This window comes from Mastigoproctus giganteus, chromosome 9 (assembly GCF_048544385.1).
Source record: "Mastigoproctus giganteus isolate SK-2022 chromosome 9, ASM4854438v1, whole genome shotgun sequence".
Classification (NCBI taxonomy): domain Eukaryota; kingdom Metazoa; phylum Arthropoda; class Arachnida; order Uropygi; family Thelyphonidae; genus Mastigoproctus; species Mastigoproctus giganteus.
The window spans coordinates 33,530,855-33,550,671 of NC_143583.1; the positions used below are offsets into that span (position 1 = coordinate 33,530,855).

The 19,817-nt window shown below is 37.2% G+C and overlaps 1 protein-coding gene across 1 annotated transcript in view; it reads left to right on the forward strand.

The window, feature by feature from the left end:
• LOC150080137 (uncharacterized) overlaps nt 1–19,579 on the forward strand; it is a 193,249-nt gene extending 173,670 nt beyond the window's left edge. Inside the window, exons 17-18 of the mRNA XM_090380625.1 lie at nt 11,984–12,238; nt 19,427–19,579. Coding sequence (XP_090236751.1) covers nt 11,984–12,238; nt 19,427–19,579 — 408 coding nt within the window. The remainder of the gene's footprint in view (nt 1–11,983; nt 12,239–19,426) is intronic.
• The last annotated feature ends 238 nt before the right edge of the window (nt 19,580–19,817 follow it).

Below are 19,817 nucleotides of genomic sequence, written 5' to 3' on the forward strand. Positions count from 1 at the left end.
TAAAAATTTTTCTAAGAAAGGGAAGTGCACCTTCCATTCTATGGTTGTCTAATTAAAATAAATTAAATGAAGTGAGATAAAAGCTAATAGTCGCACATGAACGACTTTTGAAATCGTCTTCAGTTAGCTATAGTGGGGGGGGGAGAGCGTGCGAGTATGTTATATATAGGTTGAGTTCCTGAAATGCATTTCAGTGCAGTTTCAGTGTTTTTATTAAAACCCCAAACACGAGAAGTACTAGACCCTATAGTACTTGATACCATGCTTGGGTTGGAGGTTCAGAAGACGAAAGAAGGTATTTGTTGACATTAGACTTGAACTTCTGTAGGCTGAAAATTTTCAGTTAAAACATATGAAGGAAGATTGTTCCAGACAACAGCAGTTGAATGAATAAACGAGGAAGAAGAAAAATTGGTTCTGTGAGTTTGAAGTTGGACAGTAAATGGATGTTGGCTGGTGTTGGCATGTGTTCGGACTGTTTTGAAAGAGAGAGAGCGGGAATAATAGAAGCCAATTCAGAAGAACAGTGCCCGTGGAAGTATCTGTAGAAAAGACATGTAGAAAAGGCTCTCCACTCGCCGTCTATGAGACAGCAAGTGGAGAGACTCTGTTAGAGAGGAGTCATTAATTAACCTAACTGCCCTCTTCTGAATGGAATCTAGAAGCCTGTGAGAGGTTTTGGAGGCACTGCCCCAGATGTGGGAACAATATTCCATGGTAGGGCGGATTTGTGATTTGTACAGAGTGAACAGCTGTTTGGAAGAAAAGTAATGCTGAGAGCAAAAGAGAAATCCAAGTTTTTTAGATGCAGAGGAAGCAATATTTGTAATGTACTTGTGCCAAGAGAGATTAGAAGTCAGGGTAATTCCCAAAAGAGATATATCAACTTTCCAAGAAATCGGAGTGTCACCAAAGGTAAGCACAGGAGCAGAAGAATACTTTTTGCGAGATATAAAACAAGATTGAGTTTTAGAAGGATTAAAATCAACTAAGTGGTCTTTGCCCCACTGGAGAATTACCTGGAGATTGGCATTTAAGGAATTGGTAGCAGATATTCGAGAAGTTGAAGCTGATTGAGCAGGGCAAGGTTTCTCAAAATGGAAAGTGGAATGCAATGTGCTATCATCGGCAAAACTATGGATAGGATTTAGGAATGGAAGAAGATCATTGATATACAAGAGGAAAAGAGTGTGGGAAGAACTGAACCTTGGGAGACTTCAGCATTAGTGGAGAAGTTAGAAGACAGAGAGCCATCTACCATCACCCTCAGTGAGCGATCAGAGAGAAAACTGGATAACCAATTACAAAAAACAGTTGGCAAACCATAAGATGGAAGCTTGTTCAGAAGACCTTTATGCCAAACACAATCAAAAGCCTTTGAGATGTCAAGTGCAACTGCTTGTGTTTCACAGAACGTTTCCATTGAATTTGTCAATAAATGGGTTGGCTGTTCTTGTCCGGTATTCTTGTAGGTAAATGAACAATCTGTGCAAGATCATTAGCAATTGCATAAGCCAGAATATCACCAGTGGATCGACACTAACGGAATCCATACTGGTAATCGTTGATCAGATGGAAGGTTTCTAGGTAGTTTAAGAGTTGGTGGTTAATTGATTTCTCCATTACTTTAGAAAGAGTAGAAGTAATTGCAATGGGATGATAATTGGATGGGAGGGATTTGTCACCCTTTTTAGTAACTGGCTGGATATGAGCAAATTTACAAGAAGAAGGAAAAACACTTTTTGAATAAGAAAGTGAAAAAAGGTGGCAAAGAACAGGAATAAGTTCAGGAGCACAGGTTTTGAGAACAAGTGGAGAAATACCATCAAGACCTGGAGCTTTCTTAGCAACAAGGTTCGTCAAAATCCTTCTGACATCCTTTTGACAGAAGACCACAGGAGGCATTGAATGGAGTACGTTGGGAATTGTTTTACCAAGATCATTAATACATGAGTTGGAAGAAAAATGGGATGCATACAGGTCAGCTTTATCCTTGGCTGAAGTGAGAACAGAACCATCTGGTTTCGACAGAGGTGGGAGCAAAGCTATTGGCTGCAAAAAAGTTGCAGCCAATAGCTTTGGCAAGAGACCAGAATGCTCAGCTACCATTAGGGCAAGAAGCAAGTTTTCTACTCTTAGCCTGTTCAAAATCTAGTTTGGACTGATTAATAATTGCTTTACAATTGTTGCGAGCTTTGGTGTAGGCAGAAAATGAAACTGAAGAATTGGAAACAAGCCAGTTACGATATGCAACATTCTTATCTTGAACAGCCTTAGCACATTTATTGGAAAACCAAGGTTTAGATAAAGGATGAGATTTTAAAGTGGAGTGTGGAATAAAGGATTCCATGCCTACAAGAATAATGTCACTGACACGATCTGAGCAAATGTTGACAACCGAAGTTTTGAAACAGTAATCCAACCAAAGAAAAGAAATCTCGCAGGTCATCCCATTTTGCATTCTTGTAATGCCAAACAACACGAGGTTTGGATAGCCATGAGATAAAGGCTCCATTGGAGAAGAGACAATCACCAAGTTGTAATCTGAGGTGCCTAAAGGACCTCTCACTTCACCGTGTACTTAGAAGGGTTGTTTGTGAGAAAAATATCAAGCGTGTTGGCTGTATGGTTAGGATTATCTGGTATTCTTGTAGGTAAATTATTGTTATTTGGTTTTTTTTTTTTTTTTAGGAGCATTAGCAACTAAGGCCATATGCGGTGGTCATTCCCTGATCTTTCCGCATCCTTCGTATTTGGTGGTTCACGGGCTCGAACCCCGGTCTAATCAAGAAGCGTGTGCTATGCACTGCTGCTCCTGCCCACCTGGCTACGAAGGCGCCATAGTAGGTAAATGAACAATCTGTGCAAGGTCATTAGTAATTGCAAAAGCCTCAGCATCTTGACCAGCTGGGTCGGTGTGACTAGAAAACGGAAGCCAGCTGGAGTTGTAAACATTAAAATCACCAAGAAAAATTACCACGCTGTTAGGAAAGTTGGACTGGAGAAAATCAAGTTGCAAAGAGAGGAAGTCAAAGAGCTCCAAGTGATTAGTGGAGTTGGGAGAACGGTAGAGACAACAGATGAATTTAGTGATGTATTAGGAGATTGTATAAAGTGATTTAATCAAAGTTTAGTGGTAAAGGCCAAAGTCACTAAAATCTGAAGGTTGCTATATAATTTTAGTACAAAAGCTAGAGTTGGATTTTCAAAGGTGTAGTATGTTAACACGTGCTTGAAAAACGTTATACCCATAAAAAATATGCAAATTCTACATATAATATAAACGGTATATATATATATCTGATAATTAAAATAAATATGATATTTAAAATAAAAACATCAGCCAATAGTACGGCAATAATACAGAGCGAATCGAAACGCAAAATAATATAAAATAAACAAACAGGGAAGGGAAAGTAGAGATAATAGGACCAAAAGGTAGTCGATAATCCCCTGTATAATTTAGTCAATTAAGTCATTAAACCCAATTAATAAAAAATGATGTAAATTTAAAATAATGCCAATTATAAATAATTTAACGGTACCCCCCTCGAAGGTACCAGTTCCAAAAGACGTGAAATATCACCAAAAAAGGTTAAAGAAACTACCAAAAACTAAAATATCAAAATAATAGATCAAAATGATAGACTGACCATCATGCCCCATATCGACAGAGGACCACGAGGCCAATAATGGTCATGGAATCGCTGCATTTCAATCGTCATACAAATCATCGCAAAGGCAGAAATATCGAAGAACCAAACCACCCCTCCATTCTTCGATAGATCAACCAATGCAGAGGATTTGCATGGCGGTGGTCCTTATGCAGCGAAAAATAATCTATAGAACAGACAGCACTCTTGATCAGAGCCACACCACTGACATAATGCAAGCTTAACCAGCTTATATAATAGAAAGGAAAAGAATAGATGGCGGCACAGGCACTGCTTATTTAGCATATCAACCCACTACTTACCACTAATTTATATTATGTGAGGTAAAAGTTAGGCAAAAGTAATAAAAATAAATAAATATGGCTATGTAGCTATCATTAGAGGCAGCAAATGCACATCCTCCACATGATGCCTAATTATATCTGATAATTAAAATAAATATGATACTTAAAATAAAAACATCAGCCAGTAGTACGGCAATAATACAGAGCGAAAGCTACATAGCCATATTTATTTATTTTTATTACTTTTGCCTAACTTTTACCTCACATAATATAAATTAGTGGTAGTAGTGGGTTGATATGCTGAATAAGCAGCGCCTGTGCCGCCATCTAATCTTTTCCTTTCTATTATATAAGCTAGTTAAGCTTGCATTATGTCAGTGGTGTGGCTCTGATCAAGAGTGCTGTCTGTTCTATAGATTATTTTTTGCTGCAAAAGGACCACCGCCATGCAAATCCTCTGCATTGGTTGATCTATCGGAGAATGGAGGGGTGGTTTGGTTCTTCGATATTTCTGCCTTTGCGATGATTTGTATGACGATTGAAATGCAGCGATTCCATGACCATTATTGGCCTCGTGGTCCTCTGTCTATATGGGGCATGATGGTCAGTCTATTATTTTGATATTTTAGTTTTTGGTAGTTTCTTTAACCTTTTTTGGTGATATTTCACGTCTTTTGGAACTGGTACCTTCAAGGGGGGTACCGCTAAATTATTTATAATTGACATTATTTTAAATTTACATCATTTTTTATTAATTGGGTTTAATGACTTAATTGACTAAATTATACAGGGGATTATTGACTACCTTTTGGTCCTATTATCTCTACTTTCCCTTCCCTGTTTGTTTATTTTATATTATTTTGCGTTTCGTTTCGCTCTGTATTATGGCCGTACTACTGGCTGATGTTTTTATTTTAAATATCATATTTATTTTAATTATCAGATATAATTAGGCATCATGTGGAGGATGTGCATTTGCTGCCTCTAATGATAGCTACATAGCCATATTTATTTATTTTTATTACTTTTGCCTAACTTTTACCTCACATAATATACAGGGTGTTTCAGTTAAACGTTTCAGAACTTCTAAGAGGGGTAGGGTACATCCTGACAACTCGAAATCATATAGCAATGTGGGGTCGGAAATGCTTTCCTGAAGCGGTGTTGTACACAGAAGCACCATAAAGAAAAGAGACCGTAAGTGAGAAATCGTTTTAATAATACATGAAAAGAAGCAAAAGGTACATGGATTAAAGTAAGTGTTCGAAGTTTCTTCCACGGGCTACAATGCACGCCTCACATCTCCGACGCATGGACATCCGAACATTCTGGAATACTCCAGGCGAATTTCGAATTTCTTCGGCAGCTACTGCGATTCTTGCAACCAGCTCCTCAGCATTGTCAACAGGGGTGTCATAAACTAGCGATTTCATATGACCCCAGAAATAAAAATCAAGACATGATAGGTCGGGTGACCGAGCAGGCCAACGCACGGGACCACCACGTCCGATCCACTGTTGACCAAATGTGACATCCAGGTAGTTACGAACATCTCCGCTATAATGGGCAGGGGCTCCATCGTGTTGGAACCACATTGTCTGTTGCGTCGATGCAGAAATCTGTTCATCTCTCAAAAGTTGTGGCAATACTTGCTGCAGAAAGATCAAGTAGATAGGTCCGGTTAGACGACACGGTAACAGGTAAGGTCCGATGAGGTGATCTCCCATAATACCGGCCCAATCATTGACCGAAAATCGAATCTGTGCTGCACGACGTCGCACGACAACTTCTGTGTACAATACCGCTTCAGGAAAGCATTTCCGACCCCACATTGCTATATGATTTCGAGTTGTCAGGATGTACCCTACCCCTCTTAGAAGTTCTGAAACGTTTAACTGAAACACCCTGTATATATATATATATATATATATATATATATATATACAGGGTGTTTCACTGTGTATATATATATATACAGTGAAACTTCTCCTAACGGACACCTCTCGTTAACGGACATCTCTCTACAACGGACATTTTCAAATTCCCCAACTCACCTCCATTGGTTTTAACGTGTTTGCAGCTTCTGTCTAGCGGACATTCTCTGTAACGGACGCGGACAGGCAATCTGCGTGTTTCGTTTAGATTAGCACTTAATTTGATCTCCCCATAACAGACTGCGGGAGAGCTCACGGCCCTTTTTCTAGGAACGTTTCTTCCACGTATTGCCTCAATCGTGTGTTTATTTTCTATTTCCGATTCTCTGAATTTTATCAAGATTTACGTTGCGGTTCTAAACCCTTTTTCAAGAATTTTAAGGCACGTGTAAAACTTCTGATGAATTCGGTGTGTGCAGGGGGGGGGAATATGGTCGGCCTTTCGTCTCTTCAGTTTCAGTTTTCAGTTTTGTTCAGTGTCGTGTGAAGTGCACAATGTCTTCTCGTAAACATTTAACTTTAAAAGATAAAGTCGAACTCATTAATGCATATGATCGTCAAAAAAATAGTGTTTGCAATCTCGCTGCAAAATTCAAAATTGGGAAGACGCAGGTAAGCGACATCCTAAAGAAAAAAAAAAAAAATGAACTGCTCAAACAATTTTGGCAACACGGAAATGATCAGGTTCAAAAATCATTCCCGAAAACTGTTGGACTTCAAATTGACAATGTTACGTATAAATGGTTTTGCCGCGAACGTGCTAAAAAAATTCCCATTAATGGGCCTATTATTAGGGAAAAGGCTTTGGAGGTTGCAAAATGTAACTCCAATTCACAAAGGAGGATCAAAGGCTGACACAAGTAATTATAGACCTGTTAGTTTAACTTCTGTTCCAGGTAAATTAATGGAGGCACTGGTTAAAGAAGCACTGCAGGATCATCTAGACAAGAATTCAGTTATAGCTCAGACGCAGCATGGTTTTGTTAAGGGCAGGTCTTGCCTTACCAATTTGATTGGATACTATGATGTAGTCACAAAAGAACTGGATGCAGGGTATAACTTTGATATTATATATTTGGATCTTAGAAAGGCTTTTGATACTGTTGCACATGGAAGACTGCTGCACAAATTGGAGCAGTGTGGCATTGGAGGCAAATGGCTGCTATGGATAAGGGGATGGTTGAGTGGCAGAAGACAGAGAGTGGTAATCAATGGACACTGCTCAACGTGGACTAACGTTATTAGTGGAGTTCCTCAAGGTTCAGTGTTGGGTCCATTGTTGTTTTCGGTGTTTATGAATGATATTGATGATGGGATATCAAGTTTAATGTCTAAGTTTGCAGATGATACAAAGGTTGGCAGGGTCGTTAAGGACACTACTGACGCTATGCTGCTGCAACAGGATCTGGAAAGGTTGAACAGATGGGCTGAGAGGTGGCAAATGAAGTTTAACATTGACAAATGTAAAGTACTACATATGGGTAACAGTAACCCCAGAGCAATGTATCAACTCTGCGGTACTACACTGACAGTGGTGGAGAATGAAAAGGACCTGGGGGTAATTGTGCAGGCAGATATGAAGTTCTCTGAGCAGTGCAGACGAGCTGCAAGAGTAGCTCATGGTGTCTTGTCAATGATATACAGGAATTTTTCTAGCAGGGATAAGGAGGTGATTATTCCCTTGTATAAGGCAATGGTTAGGCCACATCTTGAGTACTGTATACAGGTCTGGAGGCCTCATTTCAAGAAGGATGTAGAGCTGCTGGAACGGGTACAGAGAAGGGCAACAAGATTAGTAAATGGAACAAAGGGTTGCTCTTACGAAGAAAGGCTTAAGTTTTGCAAATTACAGAGTCTGGAGACTAGGCACCGGCGAGGTGATCTGATAGAGGTGTATAAGGCTTTGAATGGTTTGAGCATGCTCAATGCCAATGGGATTCTTCATCTTTCTCAGAATAATCACCTCAGAGGGCATAAATTCAAATTGAGGAAGGACGGATGTCGGATAGATGTGCGGAAATTTGCCTTTGGCCAGCGGGTGGTTGGTTGGTGGAACCGACTTCCATCACTTGTTGTTGAAGTTGATAGCCTAAACAAATTTAAAGCTCAACTGGACAGGTATTTCGAACGAACGGAGGGGTGAAATGGGAGAGGGTTTTTTTTTTTTTTTTTTTGGCTGATGCTGAATAAGCTTGCTTTCTTGCATCATATGCCTCTACTAATGCTAAATCTATGGGAGTAAATGAGTTCAAAGCTTCTGTGGGATGGCTAGACAAGTTCAAAACTCGGCATAAAATTTCTTGGAAAACCGTAAGTGGTGAAGGTGGATCTGTTGATACTGGGATTGTAACAGAGTGGACCGTCAAACTGGAAGATTTATGTCGTGATTTCGAAGCTGAGGATATTTACAACTGTGACGAAACAGGGTTGTTTTTTAAAGCTCTTCCTGAAAAAACAATGAGTCTAAAAAACGAAAAGTGCCAGGGTGGAAAAATTTCTAAGGAACGCTTGACTGTACTATTGTGTACAAATATGCTGGGAGACTTTGAACAACCCCTTGTTATAGGAAAACCACAAAATCCTCGTTGTTTCAAGGGCATAAAGTTGAATCTTTTGGATGTTGACTGGAAGTCTAATAAAAAAGCGTGGATGACACGAGATATCATGAGCGAATGGATAAGTCACTTTAACCAAAACATGATTCGTCAAAACAGAAAAATTATTCTTTTCATGGATAATGCTGCATCTCACCCGCACATTGAATTGTCCAACATTCAAATCGTTTTTCTGCCACCAAACACATCTGCAGAGTGTCAGCCCTTGGATCAAGGGATAATAAAAAATTTTAAACTTCACTACAGAAAATGTGTTTTAAGACATCTCATTGCAAACATGAACGATGTAACATGTGCGAGTGACCTTGCAAAGAAAATCAGCATCCTAGATGCGATTCAATGGATTTCCTCTTCAGTAAACGCAATTAGAAAACAAACTGTCGTGAACTGTTTTGTAAAGTCTGGCTTCTCAAACGCAAAAATTGAAGTTGTGGAGCACTAAGAAGAACAAGAACTTCAACATCTATTGATAATGTACGATACTTTAGCTACAAGTGACCCTGGCTACAAAGATATAGACTCGAACCTCACTACAGAAGATGGTGCTCTAGATATCAACGACATTATCATCGATATTTTTCAAGAAGTTCCTCATGAGGATGAAGAAATGGAAGGAGGTCATTCTGTCGAAGAACATATTAACGGCGAACCATCGATGAAAATAGAAGAAGCGCTCATACAAATCAATCGTTTAAAAATGTTTTTCGCCGCTGAAGAAGATACTGAAGGACTTTCGGTGGTTTCTTCACTCCAAACAAATGTTGAAAACAAAATTATCAGCCGGAAGAAGGTGCAGAAGAAAATAAGTGATTACTATATGCATTTTTCTTAAGATAAATCATAATATGCATAGCACAATTGTATGTATATTATTTACAAAAATATTGTTCAAAATCTGTATATATTTTAATTTAATTTTACATTAAACGTTTAACGATTTTTCTTTTTTTTTTTTTGTTTTTCTCCATCAGACTTCTTGTTAGCGGACACTTCTCTCTAACGGACACATTTTCGTTCCCCATGGCTGTCCGTTAAAGGGAAGTTTCACTGTATATATATATATATATATATATAAAAAGTTGAATAAATAATATATATATATAGTTTTTTTTTTTTTTTTTTGTCCTTGCCTTTTCCCATTATATATATGGGGCCAACATTTTTATTGTTTTTGGTGTGCAATTTTTACCACCGTATGTCCTTCCTGACATCAACCCTCACCCTTTATCTGGGCTGGAGATATGTAGTCATCATTCCCTGACCTTCTGCATCCTCCATATTTTGGTGATCACGGGCTCGAACCCCAGTCTAATCAAGAATCATGTGCTATGCACTACTGCTCCTGCCCACCTGGCTATGGAGGTGCCAAAAAAAAAATAAAATAAAATAAAATATATATATATATATATATACACACACACACATACACACACAACTGCTACATCTTTAATGGTAATAATGTATATAAACAGCATATAGGAATAGCCATAGGGGCGTGCAGTTCTTGCATAGTTGCAAACCTATACTATTATGAAAGAAACATAAATAAAAGATTAATACTATATCGCTACATTGATGATCTTATTATAATAAATGAAACTCACTTTCAGAAAGATATTCCACTGCAATATCCTCCGGAGTTACAACTGGAAAGTACCAATAAAGATAGCACTACAGCTGCAACATATTTTGTGTGCCTCCATAGCCAGGTGGGAAGGAGCAGCAGTGCATGTAGCACACGCTTCTTGATTAGACCGGGGTTCGAGCCCGTCACCACCAAATATGGAGAATGCGGAAAGGTCAGGGAATGACCACTGCATATCCCAGAGCAATATGGCCTTAGTTGCTAATGCTCCTAAAAACCAAATAACAACAACAACAACAGCAACATATTTTATAATGTAGATCTTACAAATTAAAATAGAAATATTCGTTTTGCTAAAATAAATCCAGGAAGGTTGATGGAAAGTGAGTATTAAGTTAAAGATAGTGAGTATTAAGACTTTACAATACAATATGGGAAATGCAAGAACAATATTCCAAATGACAATGCACTGGACACTCAGACATATGCAGCTCCACAGCAGATGACCCAAAAGAGACCCTCTCCTCACCATTGATCATTGTCGACGGTGAATGCTGTGGTGTCAACAGCGTGCTGGTTGGACATGGAGGGTTGGAAATGAGTGTGCTGGTTGGGTGAGGTCAAGTACCTGGGACACCATGCTGACAGGTGCCTTCGTGTGTGGTACAAGAAATACGAGTCCATGGATCCATTGTCCAGGCCAAAACATGCCCCATATTAAGCAACCAGGCAGGTTGCTTAATATGGGGCATGTTTAGGCAAGAACTAAGACCCCTGGTGCATATGGACCAGTGTTTTGCTGGTGAGGTCTACTGGCAGCTCTTAGGAGACCATCTGCACCATGCCATGTTGCGTATTTTCCCAGACAGAAACAGGATCTTCCAAGGCGATAATGCACCGTGTAATTGGGCCTGCACTGTGCATGAATAACGGGTTCAAGGAAACACAGTGAAGATATCACTCATCTTCATTTGCCTCCAAATTTGCCTAACCTTCAATCCAATTGAACACCTGTGGGATTTGGAATGGTAAGTGAGGCAACACACAACCATCATCAATTTTGACACCATGGAAAGCCTTTCAGGCAGCATGACTGCAGGTCCTTACAGACGTCTTCAGACATTTAGTGGAGTTAATGCCTAGGTGAACAGCAGCTGTTATCTGTGTGAATGGTGGCCCAGCATGGTCATAATTCTTTCTCTCTCTCTCTCTCTCTCTCTCTCTCTCTCTCTCTCTCTCTCTCTCTCTCTCTCTCTGTGTGTGTGTGTGTGTGTGTGTGTGTGTGTGTGTGTGTGTGTGTGTGTGTGTGTGTGTGTGTGTGTGTGTGTGTGTGTGTGTGTGTGTGTGTGTGCGTCAAGCCATTCATCACTAAAACAAAAAACTGCAGAGAATAACTGAAAAATGTACATTGGCTAATTGGGTTGTCATATATTTTTTTGGATTCACAGAATCGGTGAATATAAAAAAAAATTAGTCATCTGCCATGCATTAATTGGCTGTTGGAGGAGGATCACAATTTTGATTTTTATGGACTTTATTGACAAAAATCATATTTCATATAGGGGAAATAAAACATGCCCTCTCCCTCCTTCAGTAATCAACATAAAACGGCAATAGAACCTCCATGGTAGCTTCCATTATCATTTTGTTAATATAAATATATTTATGTGTAATATTTTTTAAGTTTTTTTTTTTTAAATTTCTTACCTTTAGAATATCTTCATACTAGCAATCAAATATTTGCTTGGGAATGTTTACTATATTCATATTGTTATGAGCAATACAAATACAGTATTGTTGTGGAACTTCTGTTTAATTGATTACTAATTTTTCATATTGCAATGGAAGGGAATAAATAATTATCATTTATATCAGTTTTTATTTTTTTAAGGTTTTGGATTTTTTGCCTCTAGAATATCTTCTTCCTGGCAATCAAATACGTTGCTTGTTGGGACTGTCTACTGTATTTATATTATTACAACAGTCACAAGTAAATCATCACAATGATTTTTATTTGGTTGGAGAGGTTATGAAATGTATGGTAGCCATATTTGAAGGCACACGTAGTACATGGCTGTTTGACTTTCTGAAAGTTTCATCATTCCTCAAAGTAGTTATACAAGTAGTGGAGGATGTTGATTATTTGGTAAGTTTTGATCTTTAAATTATTAGAATAAATATTAAGTATTTTTATTAAAAAATACCCATTATAATTTCTGTGATCGTATTGCTTTTATTCTAAGTATCCAAACGAAATGCAGTCATATTCAAATTTCTTGAAAGAAAGACATGTGGGAGTAGTTTTCTAATTACAGAATAAAAAATATCCATTAAAATTTTTTTTGGCAGAAATGATTAAGTATATTGAAAATAGATCAAAAGAAATTCCAAAAATCATTATAACCCCAAGGGCTCACATCTGGTGAGTATGGGCTTGGCACACTCAGGGTGTCCTGAACTGGATATCATCATTTTTCTCTCTCTCAGGGTAACTCAGGAACTTTTTTTTGGCTGGTGCAGCATCAGCCTCAGGCTTCCTTGCACCATATAGCCAATAATAATAATAATTCCAATAACCCGAACTATTTTTTATGATAATGATTCTGAATCCTTGTGGAATATCATTGGCAAGTCTAGAAATAATGAAGTGATTGTGAGAGAACTGGCTAAAAAAATTGCTATGCTGTTTTTATTTTAAATTGAAGTTATTACCTTTAATTAAAATAAAATTAAATAAAAATATCACAGCATTTGTCAAAATTATCAGGATAAAATAAGTACTAAAGTAACTATTTTAATTTAAAATAAAAATAGCACAACATTTGTCATCTTGCAACCTCTTTATTATTGCCTCTTCTAGACTGGAAAGTGGTATCCAGAAGGATTTAAAAAAAAAAATTGTCAGAATTGACATATAAAATGGATTGGTTATTGGATTCCCCCCCCCCCTTTTTGTTTTCAATAAACTAATTACTTTTGTCCAAAACGTTTTACGCGAAGTTCAGTATTTTTTAATCCATAATTAGAATTATTCAAACTGTTATAACAAGTTCAGTGACTATTGAAAAGTTCTTGTGAAATTGTTGCAACTGCTGTGCACTTTTTTATAATTTTAAAAATAACAATGAAGCAAAATAAATTCCAGTTGTTAGCTCTATCCACCCTTGGAAAACATTGCCATGGCTCACAAAAGCAGCACATTTACCAATGTCAGTCAAATTTCACTGTGATTGTTTAATTTTTGATGACAGGTCTTTAATGGTTTTGAACTTTAGCTAATTATTCAAGTCCTTTAGTAATTTGTGTATGATGTGTGATCAAATAGTTCCAGAATTTAGCTAATATTTGCGAAATTACGACTGGCTGTTTGGGTGGTCTCGAAATAGTTTCCTTGACATTTTATATACTGATTCCAGTGCTTCTGCAGCTTCTGGAAGAATTTCTAATAAGCTTTTTTGGAATTGCTGATAGTGCCTGTATTATATTCTGAATAATTTCTCAGTCATTGCAAATTTGTGACCTTTCAAGGGGGCTTTAAACTTGGGGGGAACAGGAAGCTAAATCCATGACTATGGCAGATGAAGGACAAAAAAATAAATTTTTAAATGAAAAAGTGCTGTGTGCAAGGGCTTCATTATGATTCAAGCAACAATTTTCTGCTCCTTTCTCTGAATAGCATCACACAATTGCTATAAACTGTTTGATAGTTCATTGTTTGGCCACCCTGTGAGTCAAAAATATGATAAACATGAGTTTTATGTGATTGACATTGCCTTGCTGTTTTACGCCTTGGAGATGATGAAGTCCTCCATTGAGAGAATTTAACTTTTTTTTTTTTTTTTCCCCCACATTGTAATCATATACTACTCACGATTCATCACCACCACCACCACTAATGATACGAGAAACTAAGTGTGGGTCAGCAGCACCATGTTGACAAAGGTCTGTCATGTGACAGCTGCCACATGTCAGATAATCCTCTGGGAGTATCCTCTCTGATAATCCTCTGGGATTATCAGAGAGGATGTGAGGCACAAACTTGTCTGGAGCATGTTGCATTCACATATCTTGCATTAAAATTGATTGACATGTCTCATAAAAAAAACCAATTTCACTGCAATTTCTCAGATAAATGTTGGTGTTTCATTACTGATCATATTATGTATACAAGTGATTGAATCAGTAGTTTTTGAAGTTGAAGAGTGTCTAGACAAAGATAATATTCAACAGAAAAGTGTCCCTCCTTAAACTTTGTAAACCACTTAAGTCTTCAAATGACACATAGCATTATCTCTGAAAGCTGTTTTTAACATTTCATAGGTATCTGCTGCATTTTCCTTTATTTGAAACAAAATTTGTATAAATTCACTGCTCAGTAACTTTAATTGTTTTAAAAGTGTGTGGGTTAAGTACTTTTTTTTCAATGCATGCTAATTCAGACTGACTGAAGATAAATGGGTGATTCGTGCTCTGCTATATGTAGATAAATCACTGACCATGTTGCAACGGGTCCAGTGACATACCATGTTACAACTCACTATGATACTGCAATTTCGAGATAAAAAGGCAAAACTTGTTTATTGGATTCTGTGTGTTTTTTCTATCCATCCATTTTTTTTAAATATTATTTTTCACAAAATGTCACTTATTTTTTATGTTTTTTTGAATAAACTATGCAAAAGTTAAATTGCATATTTTATTATTTCAAGGTGACCACTAGCTATGTTTTTCTAGTCTGGTTGTGAAAAAGAGTACTTTCTGGAAGTGCTGAGAATGCTCGGTACTCGGTGGCATTATTATGTAAGCAGTTGACAGACCTCTAGGAAGTGTCATTCTCTATTGTTTTAGTCCATACAGAATAATGCAAGTAAAAACTATCCATTTTGTTTAAAAGTTTGGTACTGCACATTGTGGAAATAAACCTGGTACATTTTGTAAAAAAGCAAAGGTAAAACCCTACAGAATTTGTTAAAATAGCATGCTGTCTGTATTTCTGGATGTAACTTGTTGAATAAGATAAACCATGGGCTGCACACACCTACCACACTTGGATTGAACAGTTGAGGAAGTGGAGTCAAGATAAGTAAAAGTGTGCATTTTGCTATTCCACGGTTTGGTGTGAACTAAGAAGCCACAAAGATGATTGCTATTTTTTCTTATCTAAAATGCAAATCTATGATATTAAAAATTAAAAAAAAGGACATTCTGTATCCAAATTTACTATCTTCTGTAAGCCCCATCTTGCATCCTGATTTGAGATTCTGAATGTGTTGTATATGGTGAAAGTTGCTGTTCCAGCATGGAAACATATGTGAACCATAACACAATATGAGATAAATGATTCGGTAAGTGATCTGAGTCTTTCAAAATCTTTTATGGAGAGCATGGATCAAGACTTCAAACTAAAACCTAGTCTCTTCCAGAGACATCATTATCCTGGTACATACACCGTGAGGAGTTTATTCTATACTTTCCCCAGGTACATTCATTTTTCTATTGTGCCAGTATTATTTGGGTTTAATATTACTTTCAATTAATTGTATATAGTTAGTTCAGAGTATTTAGGTACAAAGGTACTAAGTACAATTTTCTTAATATCCTTTGTAAGCAGTTTCCATGTTTATCTGATGCTAAACTCAAAGGCAATATTTTTGCTGGGCCACAGATAGGAAGTTAACGTCAGGCGAGTCAATAAACGATAACTACAATTGAAAAAGCATGTATTGCTTTGAAAATGTTTAAAAACTCTTAGGAAACAAGGATGATGCCTATTAAAAAAGTATCATTAAAAAAACTACCTGATTCATTTCATAAATGTATGTGGTCTCAGATTTTCCCTTGGTATTAGATCCATATTATGCAAGGAAGTCCTAGATTTTTGCTGCACCACCCAAAAATTAATTAATTAATTTTTGGCTGGTGCAGCAAAAACCTAGAATAAACTAAAATAAACTACCTATTTGATTCCCTCCTCACGTAGTTGTCTATTGAGCTGATTTTTGAATTTGCCTAAGCTGTCTGCCCATGTTATTTTCTGGAATAAGATAACTTATTCCAAAAAATAACTTCCTACATATACAGTCTAAAACCCTTCCCCTGTAATTTGAATTTACGGCCCCTAGTTCTGGAATTGGGAAGCCTGGGCATACCAAAAAAGTTTGTATGGCTGACAAAGATCATACTGAGAGGAAGGAAGTGCAAGGTTTAGGTGCAAGGGAATCTCTCTCTCTCAGAGTCCTTCGAAGTGAGGAGCAGGCTCAGATAGGGGGGATCCTTTGTTGCTGGTCCCTTTTAACTTGGTATTGGAGAGGTTATGAGGAAACCATCAGCCACCTCCAATGGGATCATATATAACAGACTCCACTGGTACTTAGCTTGTGCTGATGATGTAGTGATGACTGCCAGAAACCCACATCTTCTGAGGACTGCTTTTGAAGAGTTTGAGAAGGAAGCAGAAAGGGTTGGGTTGATGGTAAATGAAAATAAAACAAAGCTTATGATTAAAAGTAGGAAGGAGAGACAAAGTACCCAACAGATCTGGCCAGCTGCAAAGCATAGTTTCAATAGAACAGAATCCTTCAAATTTCTGGGAGCTGTGATTCAACATGATAGTAGTGCCACCCCAGAAATTCAGGCTCGTCTTAATGCTGGTAATAGATGCTATTTTTTCCTGCAGAAATACTTTCGATCAAGGCTGCTCTCTAGAAGAACGAAGTTAGCGTTATACAAAACAGATACAACCTGTCTTGACTTATGCTAGTGAAATCCGGGTGCTTATTAAGAAGAATGAAAAATCTTTAAATGTGTGGGAAAGGAAGATATTAAAGAAAATCTTTGGCCCGGTAAAATTCAGGAAAGAGTGGAAAATAAGGACAAACCAAGAGCTGAAGGAACTATATGGAGAACTGGATATAATAGGAGCAATAAAGAGACCAAGACTTAGATGGGCAGGCCATGTGATACGAATAGAGGAAAACAGATGGTCAAGGAAGGCAATGGAAGGGCAGCCAGGTAGAAGAAGGATGAGAGGAAGACCAAGAAGGAGGTGGGTGGATGACATAGAGAACGACCTATGACAGCTTAGGGTGTGACAATGGAGAATGATGGCCAGGGAAAGAGACAGCTGGAGAAAAATCATTGAGGAGGCCAAGATTCTACAAGGACCGTAGCGCCGTGGAGTAAGTAAGTAAGTTCTGGAATCATTTATGATAACGGAAATTTGACCCCTCATTGATTTTACTATCACCTTGCAGAGCCTTATACACTTCAATCTCCTCTAAGGTACTGAGTTTCCAAGTTGTAACACAAATATTTGAAGCCTTTCCTTATATGGATGCGCTTTTGCCAATCTCACCAGGCAAGTTGTCTGTTTTGGACCCTTTCAAAAATTTTAATGTTTTTTTTTTTTTTTTTTAGGTGCAGTCTGCATATCTGAACAGTGTTCCAAGTCTAGTCTTACAATTACCTTATACATACAATTATCTTATACAGAATACCTTTTACACTTACAGTTATCCTATACCTTATTATTACAGGATGCCAGAGCTTTCCTTGCTGTCAGCCTACATTTTATTGACGATGCTCCTGATATTATTGTATATAGCAAAGAATAAGTTCTTGTGTAGTTTACTACCCTGACACATCTCTTGAAGTTATTTAAGCTTGTTTCCCTAGCATTAGCTTCTTACCCATTTGAAATGTTACTGCCCTCAGAACACCTCGTCAGTATTGGCTGTTGCTGCAATAAACAAGAACTCTGGAGATGTGTGCAAGCATTGTTTGATCCATATCATCAGATAAACATGTGTATATATTACCTCTATCCCCCCACTAGCAGTTTTCTCAAACCTTTAAGGTAACCTCAGTGATACTGGTAAAAACATTTGCACCACCTTTGTTCAAATGTATTCAATCTCTGAAAAGTGCAAAATAGATTCCTTCTATCTAAAAGTGCAGTCCTTGCTGATAACCTCCCCCCAAGCCTTGCAAAGGCCTTCAATGCACTGCATTTTTTCAGCATGGCCCTATTTATTTAATAGATCATCAGTTGGTATGTGTAATATTGCTAGTCTCCATATGAATAGTGATGTTCTCTTCTACCCTAAAAATCTGACGATCTGTTATTGACATCATTAATTGTTGCTCCTGTGGTTCTGGTCAACCTGTTCTAGACACATTGTGGTTCTAGTCAACCTGTTCTTATTACAAAAAATGCTACCCTGAGTGGAATCTCCCAATAGAACTAAATCCTTTTTAACCAGAGAAGTGGCGCCTCCATAGCCAGGTGGGCAGGGGCAGCAGTGCGTAGCACACGCTTCTTGATTAGACCGGGGTTCAAGCCCGTGACCACCAAATATCGAGGATGTGGAAAGGTCAGGAAATGACCACCGCATATCCCGGAGCAATATGGCCTTAGTTGCTAATGCTCCTAAAAACCAAATAACAACAACAACAACCAGAGAAGTATGCATTGATTTTACTTGATCATTCTGTACTGGGTCCCAAATTGGGCACACATCACTTGTCAGATTCTTGAGTCCCTGACAAGTTCCCAGTTACATCTATCTCTACGGCAAGCACCCGCTACTTCAGTGACCAAGTTTTAATTTGAGATTGGTACTCTTTACATTGGGAGCAAAGAAAAGAACGCTCACTTAAGCTATGATTGGTAACTAGATTGATTGACCTTTAAATGCATGCCACAGGCTATTTAAATGACAAACCTGTGATTCACACAGGAATTGTCTACTGTCATTCTCATAGGTGATGCCTGTGTGATATACAATGTATTCACACAGGATGGTTGTTACAAGATTCAGTGTGCATCTTGTAACAACCATTGTTAAATTTGCAAAATATCACAGAAAATGAATTTTATCAAAATTAAATTTATGATATATTAAAGGATTTATGCAAAAGCCAAAATTAGTCTACCTAACTCTATAAACCATTACTCCTTTAAGTGTAAAGTTAATATGTATTAACTTTACCCTAACTTTTCATTGTACTTTTTGATGGTTACCTGTTTGTTTTTGCATAGGTCAAACAAGTTTTAAAAATATACAATAGAGTAAACAGCCTAAGCTTATTTAATTTGGTATTTTTTTCCTGTTTATTTATAATTACTTTTTAGTGTCAAGGCTTTCTTGTAGTATAGCTGACACTTTCTCCACAGTAACATGTTTAAAAAGAATTCATCTAGGAATGGTTTTTCTTACTGAAATTTTCACCTTTCTATTGCATTTCTGTATTGTATAGGATTAGTTAAAATTCATATATATAGTGAATATGAATAATTTAAGAAAAACTAATAACTCTTTCCTTTGTTTAAAAGCAACAGGTATGCATTATGGAAAGAAATGGAGGGGATCTGATTAATAGATTTTTGAATAACATCATCAGCTTAGCACTCATACATACAAATGGCTTAATAGGTATGGAAGACTTCATTAACGAGGCAAGTCATTTTGAGAAAATTTTACTATAAATTTTTTTTTTGTGCATTCATTAAATATATTACATAGCAGTTAACTTCATAAAATTTCACTGTATGTTCTGTTGCAGATATGTATACTGATTTCATTTTATAATATATCAGTTGATAATGTTATCTATTAATGTCAAATTTTATGCAAACTGAAATTGAAATATAGTGTACAGAACAAATTCATTAATAAATGATCAGTTAATAAATTTGAATCTTATAAAATATTTAATTTAATATT